The sequence below is a fragment of the Nycticebus coucang genome, chromosome 5, assembly GCF_027406575.1.
Source record: "Nycticebus coucang isolate mNycCou1 chromosome 5, mNycCou1.pri, whole genome shotgun sequence".
Taxonomy (NCBI): domain Eukaryota; kingdom Metazoa; phylum Chordata; class Mammalia; order Primates; family Lorisidae; genus Nycticebus; species Nycticebus coucang.
In genome coordinates, this window is record NC_069784.1 from 45,067,920 (window position 1) to 45,082,568 (window position 14,649).

At 40.8% G+C, this 14,649-nt stretch overlaps 1 protein-coding gene across 3 annotated transcripts in view; it reads right to left on the minus strand.

The window, feature by feature from the left end:
- Window positions 1-10,735, minus strand: part of AMPD1 (adenosine monophosphate deaminase 1) — a 35,929-nt gene extending 25,194 nt beyond the window's left edge. Inside the window, exons 1-3 of one of the 3 annotated variants that reach the window (XM_053592568.1) lie at window positions 10,566-10,681; window positions 6,546-8,666; window positions 4,448-4,628 (exon numbers count right to left, since the gene is read on the minus strand). In XM_053592568.1, the coding sequence (XP_053448543.1) occupies window positions 4,448-4,614 (167 nt within the window). In that variant the 5' untranslated portion in view covers window positions 4,615-4,628; window positions 6,546-8,666; window positions 10,566-10,681. Of the gene's footprint in view, window positions 1-4,447; window positions 8,667-10,565 lie in introns of all 3 variants that reach the window. The other 2 variants (XM_053592567.1, XM_053592566.1) reach the window with 2 other exon arrangements.
- Window positions 10,736-14,649: the final 3,914 nt, after the last annotated feature.

Genomic DNA, 14,649 nt, shown 5'->3' on the forward strand with positions numbered 1-14,649 from the left:
TGATGCATCGATCCTCCAACAAAAAGCTGAGTAAAGAAATTCTAGATTTAAATCTAACCATCCAGCTTTTAGATTTAGCAGACATCTACAGAACATTTCATCCCAACAAAACTGAATACATATACTTCTCATCAGCCCACGGAACTTACTCCAGAATCAATCACATCTTAGGTCACAAGTCTAACCTCAGCAAATTTAAAGGAATAGAAATTATTCCATGCATCTTCTCGGACCATCATGGAATAAAACTTGAGATGAGTAACAACAGGAATCTGCATATACATACAAAAACATGGAAGTTAAATAACCTTATGCTGAATGATAGCTGGGTCAGAGATGAGATGAAGAAGGAAATTGCCAAATTTCTGGAACAAAACGACAATGAAGACACGAACTATCAGAACCTCTGGGACACAGCAAAGGCAGTTCTAGGAGGGAAATTTATAGCACTGCAAGCCTTCCTCAGGAGAACGGAAAGAGGAAGTAAGCAACTTAATGGGACATCTCAAGAGACTGGAAATGGAAGAACACTCCAACCCCAAATCCAGTAAAAGAAAAGAAATAACCAAAATCAGAGCAGAACTAAATGAAATTGAAAACAGAAGAATGATACAACAGATCAATAAATCAAAAAGCTGGTTTTTTGAAAAGGTCAACAAAATAGATAAACCTTTGGCCAAACTAATCAGAAAAAAAGAGTAAAATCTCTAATCTCATCAATCAGAAATAACAAAGACGAAATAACAACAGACTCCTCAGAAATCCAAAAAATCCTTAATGAATATTACAAGAAACTTTACTCTCAGAAATACGAAAATCTGAAGGAAATGGACTGTTACTTGGAAGCACGTCACCTTCCAAGACTTAATCAAAAACAAGTGGAAATGTTGAACAGGCCCATATCAAGTTCAGAAATATCATCAACCATACAAAATCTCCCCAAAAAGAAAAGCCCGGGACCAGATGGTTTCACGTCAGAATTCTACCAAACCTTTAAAGAGGAATTAGTACCTATACTACTCAACCTGTTCCAAAAGGTAGAAAAAGAAGGAAGACTACCCAACACATTCTATGAAGCAAACATCACCCTGATCCCCAAACCAGGAAAAGACCCAACAAGAAAAGAAAATTATAGACCAATATCACTAATGAATATATCTTTTTGTTTTTTGTTTTTGGCCGGGGCTAGGTTTGAACCTGCCACCTCCGGCATATGGGACCGGCGCCCTACTCCTTGAGCTACAGGCGCTGCCCACTAATGAATATAGATGCAAAAATATTCAACAAGATTCTAACAAACAGAATCCAGCAACATATCAAACAAATCATACATCATGACCAAGTTGGTTTTATCCCAGGGTCTCAAGGCTGGTTCAATATACGTAAATCTATAAATGTAATACAGCACATAAACAAATTAAAAAACAAAGACCATATGATTCTCTCAATCGATGCAGAAAAAGCTTTTGATAACATCCAACATCGATTCATGATCAGAACACTTAAGAAAATTGGTATAGAAGGGACATTTCTTAAACTGATAGAGGCTATCTACAGCAAACCCACAGCCAATATCATATTGAATGGAGTTAAATTGGAATCATTTCCACTTAGATCTGGAACCAGACAAGGCTGCCCATTGTCTCCATTGCTCTTTAACATTGTAATGGAAGTTTTAGCCACCGCAATTAGGGAAGAAAAGGCGATCAAGGGTATCCACATAGGGTCAGAAGAGATCAAACTTTTGCTCTTCGCAGATGATATGATTGTATATCTGTAAAATACTAGGGAGTCTACTACAAAACTCTTAGAAGTGATTAAGGAATACAGCAGTGTCTCAGGTTACAAAATCAACATTCATAAATCGGTAGCCTTTATATATACAAACAATAGTCAAGTTGAAAAACATTTAAGGACTCTATCCCATTCACAGTAGTGCCAAAGAAGATGAAATACCTGGGAGTTTATCTAACAAAGGACGTGAAAGATCTATATAAAGAGAACTATGAAACTCTAAGAAGCTGAGAATGTTAACAAATGGAAAAATATACCATGCTCATGGTTGGGAAGAATCAACATTGTTAAAATGTCCATACTACCCAAAGCAATATATAATTTCAACGCAATCCCCATTAAAGCTCCACTGTCATACTTTAAAGATCTGGAAAAAATAATACTTCGTCTTATATGGAATCAGAAAAAACCTCGAATAGCCAAGACATTACTCAAAAATAAAAACAAAGCAGGAGGAATCACGCTACTAGACCTCAGACTATACTACAAATCGATAGTGATCAAAACAGCATGGTACTGGCACAAAAACAGAGAAGTAGATGTCTGGAACAGAATAGAGAACCAAGAGATGAATCCAGCTACTTACCGTTATTTGATCTTTGACAAGCCAATTAAAAACATTCAGTGGGGAAAAGATTCCCTATTTAACAAATGGTGCTGGGTAAACTGGCTGGCAACCTGTAGAAGACTGAAACTGGACCCACACCTCTCACCATTAACCAAGATAGACTCTCACTGGATTAAAGATTTAAACCTAAGACATGAAACTATAAAAATACTAGAAGAGAGTGTAGGGAAAACCCTTGAAGAAATTGGATTGGGCGAGTTTTTTATGAGAAGGACCCCCTGGGCAATTGAAGCTGCTTCAAAAATACACTATTGGGACTTGATCAAACTAAAAATCTTCTGCACAGCCAAGAACACAGTAAGTAAAGCAAGCAAACAGCCCTCAGAATGGGAGAAGATACTTGCAGGTTATGTCTCCGACAAAGGTTTAATAACCAGAATCCACAGAGAACTCAACGCATCAGCAAGAAAAGAACAAGGGATCCCATCGCAGGCTGGGCAAGGGACTTGAAGAGAAACTTCTCTGAAGAAGACAGGCGCACGGCCTTCAGACATATGAAAAAATGCTCATCATCTTTAATCATCAGAGAAATGCAAATCAAAACTACTTTGAGATATCATCTAACTCCAGTGAGACTAGCCTATATTACAAAATCCCAAGACCAGAGATGTTGGCGTGGAAGTGGAGAAAAGGGAACACTTTTGCACTGCTGGTGGGAATGCAAATTAATACATTCCTTTTGGAAAGAGATATGGAGAACACTTAGAGATCTAAAAATAGATCTGCCATTCAATCCTGTAATCCCCCTACTGGGCATATACCCAGAAGACCAAAAATCACACCATAACAAAGATATTTGTATCAGAATATTTATTGCAGCCCTATTCATAATTGCTAAGTCATGGAAAAAGCCCAAGTGCCCATCGATCCACGAATGGATCAATAAATTGTGGTATATGTACACCATGGAATATTATGCAGCCTTAAAGAAAGATGGAGACTTTACCTCTTTCATGTTTACATGGATGGAGCTGGAACATATTCTAGTAAAGTGTCTCAAGAATGGAAGAAAAAGTACCCAATGTACTCACCCTTATTATGAAACTAATGTAGGACCTTCACATGAAAGCTATAACCCAGTTACAAACTAAGAATAGGGAGAAAGGGGAAAGGGAGGGGAGGGGGGGGAGGGAGGGGGAAGGAGGGGGATTAATGGGATTACACCTGCGGTGCATCTTACAAGGGTATATGTGAATCCTAGTAAATGTGGAATGTAAAGGTCTTAGCAAAATAACTAAGAAAATGCTACAAAAGCTATGTTAACTAATGTGATGAAAATGTGTCAAACAATCTATGAACCAAGTGTATGGTGCACCACGATCATACTAATGTACACAGCTATGGTTTAATAAAAATAAATAAAAAAAAAAAAAAAGAAAAGTGGGTGGCGCCTGTGGCTCAAGGAGTAGGGCGCTGTCTCATATGCCAGAGGTGGTGGGTTCAAACCTAGCCCCGGCCAAAAAAAAAAAAAAGAAAGAAAAGAGAAAAGTAGACTTGCGAAGAGGGATCTCTCAAGGTGCTCAGGGAAGGCAGCAAGTCTTCGTCATAGACGTAGGATGGGCAGGTGTGAGGGCAGAAACAGAGCTGCATTCCTAAGGGCAGAGGTGATCAGACTCCTAGATGGCAGGACTCACATAAGGGAGCACAGGGTGGTGCCTGTGGCTCAAAGGGATACTCCGGAGGTGGTGGGTTCAAACCCAGCCCCAGCCAAAAACCACAAAAAAAAAAAAAAAAAAAAAAGGGAGCACAGCACCAGGTTTGGCTGGGGATGGAGCCTGAAGATGAAGGCTCTGGAGTAGCAGTTTTATAAACATTGTGTGTAAGTTGAGTATATTCACAACCATCATTAACCCCTTTGGTTTGGAACAGTTGCACAGGTAGCTTGAGTCCTCTTGTTGGGTGGGGAAAGAATTTCTAACCTCAGCAGAACTATTCATCTAAGTTGAACCGACAGTCAGACAGACTGAACCATATCTTCCCTGACATTTCCCCCTCCTGTGCAGCCTTTCCTCTTATTCCACTTACCTCCTGCCTTCTAAGGAGGTGGACAGACTCTCCAGCTGGAATACGTGTGCTCGCATCTCGTGATGAGAGATTGGACAGACCTCTTCCACATCAAAGGGGGAAATCTCCTGACGGCCCCCCTCATCTTTGACTTCAGAGGCAAACACTTTTTCAGCAAAGCTACGCATTGAGTCATCAATTTCTAAAAGAGGTTTTTCACATATTAGCATTCAGACCCTTTTTCAAAAGCCATTGAAGAGTTTCTTGTATAGTTAAGGCATGAGGGTAAGGACTGTACAGGGCGCATGGCTCCCCTACTCTCCAACCAGCCTCCCACAACAGCACAGAGCTGAGCGCTCACTCTCCCTGTGCGGGTGTCTGTGTGGGCAGCTGGGAAATCTCCAAGAAACACAGGTCAGATTCTGTGAGATTCTCATAGGGCATTTCAGGAAGGTCCTAAAGATGGGCTGTTCTAGGACTAGCATTTAGTACACAACTGCCTGTTTCTGGCAAGGCTAAGTTTGATTTCCTAGTAACCATGCAGCGCCGTCCTTCCCGTTAGCTTCTGATGGTTTTGGAGAGGTGGATGGGGCTATTGGTCCTTAGAGTTTTTCTTCCTAAGGAGAACCAGTGACCCCAGTGATGTAAGAAGTTCTGAGAAATAAATGTGTACTTTGGGACCTATCCTCTTCTTAGGACAGATACTGTGTTTCTCTCACACATCAAACCTTGTTTTTGTCAAATCCTGATAACTTAGTGAAATGCTGCTGTGTGGGGGAAGGAGACCACTCAAATTTACTACCTTGCATTGGGAGTACCATTTCTTTCTTTTTTTTTTGAGACAGAGTCTCAAGCTGTTGCCCTGGGTAGAGTGCTGTGACATCATAGCTCACGGCAACTTCCAACACTTGGGCTCAAGCAAGCCTCTTGCCTCAGTTTTCTATTTTAGCAGAGATGGGGTCTCGCTTTTGCTTAGGCTGGTCTCAAACTCATGAGCTCAAGCTCTCCACCTGTCTCGGCCTTCTAGAGTGCTAGGATTACAGTCCCATTTCTTGTGGATACGGGCCTTCCAGAGTGAATGACACCTTGGAAACCCAATTTTACTTTTATATAACTTAATTTCTCTATTTTTGTTTTTGAGACAGAGTTTTACTATGTTGCCCTCAGTAGAGTGCTGTGGCATCAGCTCATGCTGGGTTTGTTACGATGCTTCTGGATGCCTCAAACTCTTGGGCTTAAGCCATCCTCTTGCCTCAGTAGCTGGGACTACAGGCATCTGCCACAACGTCCAGCTATTTTTGGGTTGCAGTTGTCATTGTTTAGCTGGCCCGGGCTGGACTCGAACCCGCCAGCTTTGGTGTATGTGGCCAGTGCCCTACTCCCTGAGCCACAAGCGCCGAGCCAAATTTCCCTATTCTCAAAACAGGAGGAGAGGGTGACCCTTAGCTTGGCAGTGAATGATCTCAAGACCCTCAGGATATAAGATAACCAGTTTCATCATACAGGGTGGTCTTGGCCATCCATTAGCTGCTTTTCTGTTAAGTTCCACTGTGTTCTCCAGACTGTCAGTTGTTTTAATCCAAATAGTCATTACTTCTAGTGCTTTTGGTATTTCCTTAAAAGAACTAGTAGCAAACACTTAGATATTTGGAGCAAAAGTAGAAGACAGAGACATTTCCAATAGGATGATGGAGCAAACTTCACGTAGAGGGAAAGACACCCACACCCATTTATGTCTACATGGGCCTCCAGAAGTCTACATTTTCTGTTCTAACTTAAGTGGGTGAAGTGTATTCAAGCCCCCTGCTCTGCATTTACCAACCCTTTGCCTTCCTTTGTTTAGTTGTCTTGTCTGTAAAGTGGGAATGCTAATACCTACTCAAGCTCACTTGCAAGGGTATCGCGACACCAAATGAGATAATATAATATATGTAAAAATGCCTTAAGGAAAACGAAGTCCCAGATGAAACAGAATGATATAATTTGGTGGCATTGGTTAAACAGACATTTGGTATTTGGGGTTAGCTTTGGGTTATTAGGGAAATAATAAATGATATGTGACTTAGTATAAACAGAAGTATGTTGCGAATGACAGGAGTTAATTTATAACTTCACCAACACGGTCAGGTCAGCTGGTTTTAAAATCCTGGTTTGTCACAGCAGAGTTGATGGAGAAACCCACTATGTTGGCTGAACTTCATGCGTCTGTTTGCCTCATTACACTCAAAACACTTCCTGAAACTGAAAAGCATCTTTGGGTGCTACAAGTAGTTCTTTGGCAAGCAGCATGATCCACAAAGGAACAAACAGAACACTGGGTAAAACACACTCGATGGCCTGAGAATGCTCCCCATCCTACTTGCAGCCAATCCACAGGACAAAAAGCATTTGTCCCTGAGCTTCACAATAGTGCATGCACCTTGAGAGCGTGGCAGGCAGGAATTATGAGGGCGTCATGCGCCGTGCAGGGCAGATGGAAATAAGCTGTTGGCTATGATGATGAGAATGAGGACGACAATGCACGTGGCTTAGTCATGCTGGGGCTGTGACAATGCTTCTGGACGCCTCGGGAAGCATGGTGTGGAAATGGATGCCCAGAAACCAAATCCCACTTTCCAGAAATCTGGCTCTTCCAGAACAAGCATTCAGCATATTTTAAAACATTGTTTTTACCAAGATTGTCTCTCCCTAAGCCACTACAGATGGTTGAAAAGTAGAAACTTTACTCTTAAGAAGTAGTTTACATGATGACCAGAAATTATATGGTTGATATTTCCTTCCACTGAATCAACCGGTTGTTTTGACTTCACAAAACAAGAGCTGAAATTTGATTCTTAATGTAAGAACTCTGCTTTCCAGAAATACTTCAGGGAGTGGTGACTATGGAAAGATTGAAACGTATATTTCAAAAAATGAGTAGATAACATTTGTTGGCAACCTGAATTCATAAGGTAAAGGAGACATAGTTTTTGACCAAGTTGTATTCGAGATAATGGAAGATCTGAGTGGAAATGTCTTGAGGATAGGACATCTACATTTGGATGGAGAATAGACAAGAATATAGAAATGAGAAGTAGGCTGGTAAAGCAGAAAGAATACTGGGTTAGGAATGAGAAAACGTGTCCTTGACAGCTGCTTGGCTGGGAGCAAACCATATAATCACTGGGAGCCTCCATGTTCATCATCATACAAAGGGAATGTTAATAATAATAACGTCAACTTCAGAGAAGTGTTACGAAGGTTAAATAAGAAATACTTTCGAAACTACGCAGGACTATCCAGAAGTTGGGCATTATTTTATTATTAACACGGGAAGTACAAGACTTGAGAAAAAGAATACCATGCTTTCTTCCTCACTCAGCAAATCCAGAAAACATGCTAGCTTCTCAGCAGTGCTTTGTTACTATGCCGGAAAGACGAGGTTGAAGGCCAGTCCTCTGCCCCATCTCGTCTCACAGAGGAACTCAGAGGCAGACCGACCGTCCGACGGCGGAAGGAAAGTCCGTCGGCGAAAGGAGAGGGAGGGGAACATACAACTAACCTTACAGTTTTATCTAAAATAGGTTTTTATTTGATCTGGTCACAAAAATTCACAACAAAATTTTTTTGTACCAGAGTTGAACGTTAACTAAGGCCGGATTCAATAGGCCCCTTTGGCTAATCTGTGTCTTTTATTTCAAAATATCAAATAAAGTCCCTCTGAGGTTTTCTTCTTTAAAAATCTATATTAAAAAAATATATATATAGGCTCGGCGCCTGTGGCTTAAGCGGCTAAGGTGCCAGCCACATACACCTGAGCTGGCGGGTTCGAATCCAGCCCCGGCTGCCAAACAACAATGATGTCTGCAACCAAAAAAAAAAAAAACAAAAAAAAAAACCCAGCTGGGTGTTGTGGTGAGCACCTGTAGTCCCAGCTACTTGGGAGGCGGAGGCAGGAAAATCGCCTGAGCCCAGGAGTTGGAGGTCGCTGTGAGCTGTGATGCCACAGTACTCTACCCAGGGCGACAGCTTGAGCTCTGTCTCAAAAAACAAAACAAAACAAAAAAAACTATAGATATGTAGTTTATATACCCCATTTTTTATGCTATGGGATAACCATAGTCATTATTAATCTTCGTTGACGTTCAGTGGTATCATTTAATAAACACTGCTGAGAAATCACCACGTTTCTGAATAAGGAACGGGGTCATTTCTGACAAATGACAAGAAGATGGTCCAAAATACTCACGTTTTTCTTCAGCTGTATGAAGTAAAATAAAACAAGACAAAATTCATGAACAACGTTCAGAAATCATAGTGGCTGTTAGTCAGTGCTTCCTAGTAGAAGCGTGTAGACGGGAGAGGAAGAGAGTGATGGACGTGTTATTTCAGCTCATTCTTTCAGTTCATCTAAGTTTGCTACCATCAAAAACCTTGGAAGTACAGTCATTACACAGGTCTTCATTTTCTTTTTCTTTCTGACATGTCTCTTTAAATTTATATGTGTACTTTTACAAAGATCCCCTTTGTAAAACGTGATTTTTTTTTTTTTTTTTTTTTTGTAGAGACAGAGTTTCACTTTATTGCCCTCAGTAGAGTGCCGTGGCATCACACAGCTCACAGCAACCTCCAACTCCTGGGCTTAGGCGATTCTCCTGCCTCAGCCTCCCGAGTAGCTGGGACTACAGGCGCCCGCCACAGTGCCCGGCTATTTTTTTGTTGCAGTTTGGCCGGGGCTGGGTTTGAACCCGCCACCCTCGGTATATGGGGCCGGCGCCCTGCTCACTGAGCCACAGGCGCTGCCCTGTAAAACGTGATTTTAAAAAACACCTGATGATGGCCGAGCACAGTAGCTCATGCCTGTAATCCTAGCACTCTCGGAGGCTGAAGCAGGTGGCTCTCTTGAGGTCAGGAGTTTGAGACCAACCTGAGCAACAGCAAGCTCCCCATCTCTACTAAAAATACAAAAACTAGCTGGGTGTGGTGGTACATGTCTGTCGTCCCAGCTACTTGGGAGGCTGAGGCAAGAGGATTGCTCAAGTCCAAGAGTTTGAGGTTGCTGTGAGCTATGGCACCATAGCACGTTAGCCCAGTGACAGAGTGAGACCGTGTCTCAACCACAACAACAAAAAAAACAATCTGATGAAGGGGGATATGAACTTTCATATGAACCTGTAGCAGTGATCTAAAATAGCTCATTTGGCAAGAGGTGCAAATATTATCAGACCATAGTTATACTTACAAAAAACTGTAAAGAGTCTAGGGGATTAGTTAACAAAATTAGAATATTAGACAGACATTTAAGGCGTGTTTAGGAAGAGTTGGGATACCATGGTAAAACAGTTAAACAATAATGTTAAGCCAAAACATTATCCTGCTAAAAGGAGGATGTAAAAAGGTACACATATAATCTAAAAAAAAACCAAAATCACAACTGTTTTTTTTTAAAATATAATTTGGCATAGAAAATAGATTGAGAAGAAAACACTAAAATGTTAAGATAAGTGGATATTTTTGGACTACGGGACTGTGGTGATTATTGCTATTATTATTATTATCACTGTCCTAAATTTCCCGATTTTTCTAAGTGAGTATTTGTTACTTTCATTTTTCAGTGTAGATTTTTTCTTTTTATTTCACATAATAAATATAATATGTTACGTTAATACTAAAAAAGAATCATAACATTCTTTTAAAAATTACTGTGCTCAATTTTCTCACACAGCAAAAAAGAAAAGATAATAAAAAAATTGCTCTGGGTATAAATGTGGGCTGTGAACCATCAGAATACACAGCTTTGGCTAATATTTTTGTTGTGTTCGTGGTTTTCAGCTAATACTACAGCTAGAGGCATTGTACAGCACCCGTCTCACAACCGTGGCAGTGGGTTTTGTTTAGGTCAGCGGAGTAGGTATTAAATATCTCACCCAGTTTTCTACTGGGATCATCAAAGATCCCACACACATAATATAGTTTTAGAAAATCACCTTCTTCCCCAAGCTAAAAACAAACAAAAATTTAGAAAATGTTTTGCCTTTTCTTGAAAGGTATTCTTAAAGCTGTTATGAACATACAAAAAAAAATTATCAAAGCTGACATGATAGCTAAAGGAATGGTTGCATATGAACGAAACAGCTCTCCAAACGCTTTGCACACCTACCTGGAAGTTTGAACAGAGGCATTATTGCTGGGATCCTTGATTCTAGGGTAGCACAGAAGAAAGGAAGAGAATAGGGACCCGGGGGATGGCTGACTGACACTGTAAAATACCCTGACGCTCATTTTATTATCTTGCTTTACCCTCTGTAATCTGACGCTTCTTTGCTGAGTGGAGAGACATGAGCGTTAGTCCTATTTATAGCTTGAGGCAATTGACAGTGAAAAACAGGTGAAGCTTCAGGTCTTTACTTTGGGATTTTAGAAGAACTATCTGTGATGGGCCAGGAATTGCATTTCGGTGCTTTCTGATCTTCCTACAGCTTGGGTTCTAGTCAAGGGTAGCTTTCCTACACGGTGTGACCACCGATGGTTATTCTCCACTCCAGTGAAACACTGCAAGGTCTTTCAGGCTTCTGAAAAGTCACGATCCTCGGGATTTCATGTCAGGAGTTCAGCTCTCCGTGGTTGATGAATATGCTGGGCCATCCATCAAGTTCTCAACACACATGAATGTTTTCATTAGAAATCTCTCTGACTTAGCAGAAACTCACTTGATAGAATTTATTTAATGATAAGTTTAAATGGTACAGAAATTCAGCTGTCATCTAGAATGCTCAGTTACTACTACTCTATTGCTAGAATACAAATAACAGCTTTCTTTGGTATAACGCTTTGAAAACATTATTATTAATTTTATCCTAATTACAATTCTGTAAGGCAAGTAATACCCTATCAGTGCTTTCCAAATAATAAAACTGGGGCTCTGACAACTATCTTGCCCAAAGTAATTCTGCTCATAATTTGCAAAGCCAAGGCTCTCTGGATCAAAATCTCATGCTCTTCCCCAAAACACACAATCTTAGTTATAACTAAGTATGTGATGACTCTTAGATAAAGAAAGTACTTTGTGGCCAGACGCGGTGGCTCACACCTGTAATCCTAGTAGCCTTCCCAATCCTGGGAGGCTGAGATGCATGGATCACTTGAGCTCAGGAGTTCAAGACCAGCCTGAGCAATAGCAAGACCTGTCTCTACTAAAAATAGAAAAAACTGGGTGGCACCTGTGGCTCAAGGAATAGGGCGCCAGTCCCATATGCTGGAGGTGGCAGGTTCAAACCCAGTCCGGCCAAAAAAAAAAAAAAACCACAAAAAAAAAAAATAGAAAAAACTGAGGCAAGAGGATCACTTGAGCCCCAAAACTTGAGGTCGCTGTGAGCTATGATGCCACAGCACTCTAGTCAGAGTGCCAGAGTGAGACTCTGTTTAAAAAAAAAAAAAAAGTGGGCAGCACCTGTGGCTCAGTGAGTAGGGTGCCGGCCCCATATACTGAGGGTGGTGGGTTCAAACTCAGCCCCGGCCAAACTACAACAAAAAATAGCCAGGCGTTGTGGCGGGCGCCTGTAGTCCCAGCTACTTGGGAGGCTGAGGCAAGAGGATTGCCTAAGCCCAGGAGCTAGAGGTTGCTGTGAGCTGTGACGCCACAGCACTCTACGGAGGGTGACAAAGTGAAACTCTGTCTCTAAAATAAAAAAAAAGTAAGGTGGGAATCCCACCTCAAAAAAAAAAAAACTAGCCAGGCATCATAGTGGGGGCCTATAGTCCCAGCTACTTGGGCAGCTAAGGTAAGAGAATTGCTTGAGCCCAAGAGTTTGGGTTGCTGTGAGCTATGATGCCACAGCAGGCACTACTTTGTCTCAAAAACAAAGGAAAAGAAAAAGAAAGTACTTTGCTAAACTAAGCAGAATTTATAAATTGTGACATCTTATATTGAAGATAGTAGCCCTGGGTTGCAATTTCAGAATACAGATTTGTGGGCATAGACCAGATGATCTTTTTACTATTAACCATATTCTATTGAAAATTGTGGCAAACCTTTTTGTTAACAAACATGTAGTATGTTAGTACTTAGCCTCTGACCACTCTCTCCGATGATAATACTGAAACACATTACAAAGGTATTACTGAACCAAAATATTGTTCATTTCCAGCTTTTTTGGTGACATTTCCACCTGGATTTTCCAACAGTATCTACAAACTGATATATCCAAACCAAGCATTTTCTTTTATAAACCTGATTTACCTCTAGTAATTCTTGCCTTTATGTAAATTGTACTGTGATTTCCCCTTTTTACTTGTGCAGATACCCTAGTTATCTACCCAAAAGTCATTTTACCTTTATTCCTTATTAACAAAACTTTTTAGTTTGGGCACTAATCTGCTTAGCAAAAAAGCCCTATATCTCCTAGACTCCTTTGTAGCTGGAAATGTACATAGGCTGAGCAAGGTGATGTTAGCTCAATTGCTGGGTGAGATGTCTCCAAAAGCTCTTTTAAAAGGGGCAGCTCAGGAAGTAGTGACCAGACTGAGCAAGAGCAAGACCCCATCTCAAAAAAAAAAAAAAAAGAAAGAAAGAAAAGAAATATAAAGAGACCAGCTCGGCTGGCATCTGCTTTGCCTTTTGCTGTCTCTTTTCTTCCCGTCTGGAGAAGGAAGTACCTGGTGGATGTGTGTGTGTGTGTGTGTGTGTGTGTGTGCGCGCGCGGGGGGCGGGGGGATCCAAACTAACCATTGTTGTAACACAGGTGATGAGCAGCACAAAAGCCACACGCGAAGAATACCTGAGCAGAAAAGAAGAACTCAGATCCCTGGTGGCATGCCGAGCCTACCAGATTGGCCCTGGACTTCCTATTTCCACAGTTTTTTTTTTGTTGTTGTTATTGTTTTTGCTTGTTTGTTTGTTTGAGATAGAGCCTCAAGCTGTTGCTCTGGGTAAAGTGCTGTGGCATCACAGCTCACAGCAACCTCCAGCTCCTGGGTTTAAGCGATTCTTTTGCCTCAGCCTCCCAAGTAGCTGGGACTACAGGCGCCCACCACAACACCCGGCTATTTTTTGTGGCAGTTGTCATTGTTGTTTAGCTGGCCTGGGCCAGGTTCGAACCTACCAGTCACAGTGTATGTGACTGGCATGTAACCACTGTGCTGTGGGCGCGGAGCCAATTTCCACAGTTCTTAATGCCTAAGAAAAATAAATTTGTTGTATCCACTTATTAGGCAGTTTTTTTGGTTAATAGCAACCAGTGTAATTCTAACTGATAAGTTATTAGTTACTGCCAATTCAAATGATTGCTATCTATTTTCCCTGCCTCCAATCTGTATGGCATAGTACCACTGGATTAAATCTTTTTGAAACATCACTTGATCATTATATTCTCAGTTCAAAAACATTCACAGACTCTTCATTCATTGTTTCAACAAATATTCTTGGGTACTTATGGAAACAGTACATTTAGGTGGTTAAAGTCAGAGGGGTGGTTGTTCTAATTCTATCTCCTCTTATTAGTTGTGAGGTCTCAACTTTTGAAAACCTCACCTGGCATACTGCAAGAAATACAAAAAGTCTGGGGCGGCACCTGTGCTCAAAGGAGTAGGGCGCTGGCCCATATGCTGGAGGTGGTGGGTTCAAACCCAGTCCTGGGCCAAAAAAAAAAAAAAGAAAGAAAGAAATACAAAGACTCTGCTTATATTCTAATGGACAAAACTTAATAAGATAATTTGAGGCAATAATGGGTGCTATAAAGAAAATAAGGTGATTTCTAATGATGAGAAGTGATTTTCAGTTTTCAGAAGGGAAGTAGCTCCCTTCTCAGACCTGTTTAGACTAAATTGTGTAGATTTTAGACACCTCAGACAAGTCTCTACTAGATTATCAAAGACTTTATACATATGAGTAGCAAAATGCACTGTTGGAAAATTACCTATTCTCCCCTCCAAAAATAATTTGAGAAAATCTTGAATAAACTTCCAGACAGGCACACGTAAGCCCGTGCTATGGGTTTTGAATGTAATCATTGTAACACTGAAAACCTACTGAAGAGTTTTAAAGATGGAATGATAATCACAACAATAACATTAATAAAAACCTTATTTTAACCACATATGTTATACTAATCACTTTTTCATTTATTATCTCAGTTATTCTTCTCAACAACTCTATGTGGTAGAAACAGGCAGTCTCTGAGCTACAAACATGTGACTTGTGTATGACTTGCACTTATGAACAGAGGCTATTACAGGTAATAGGTAAA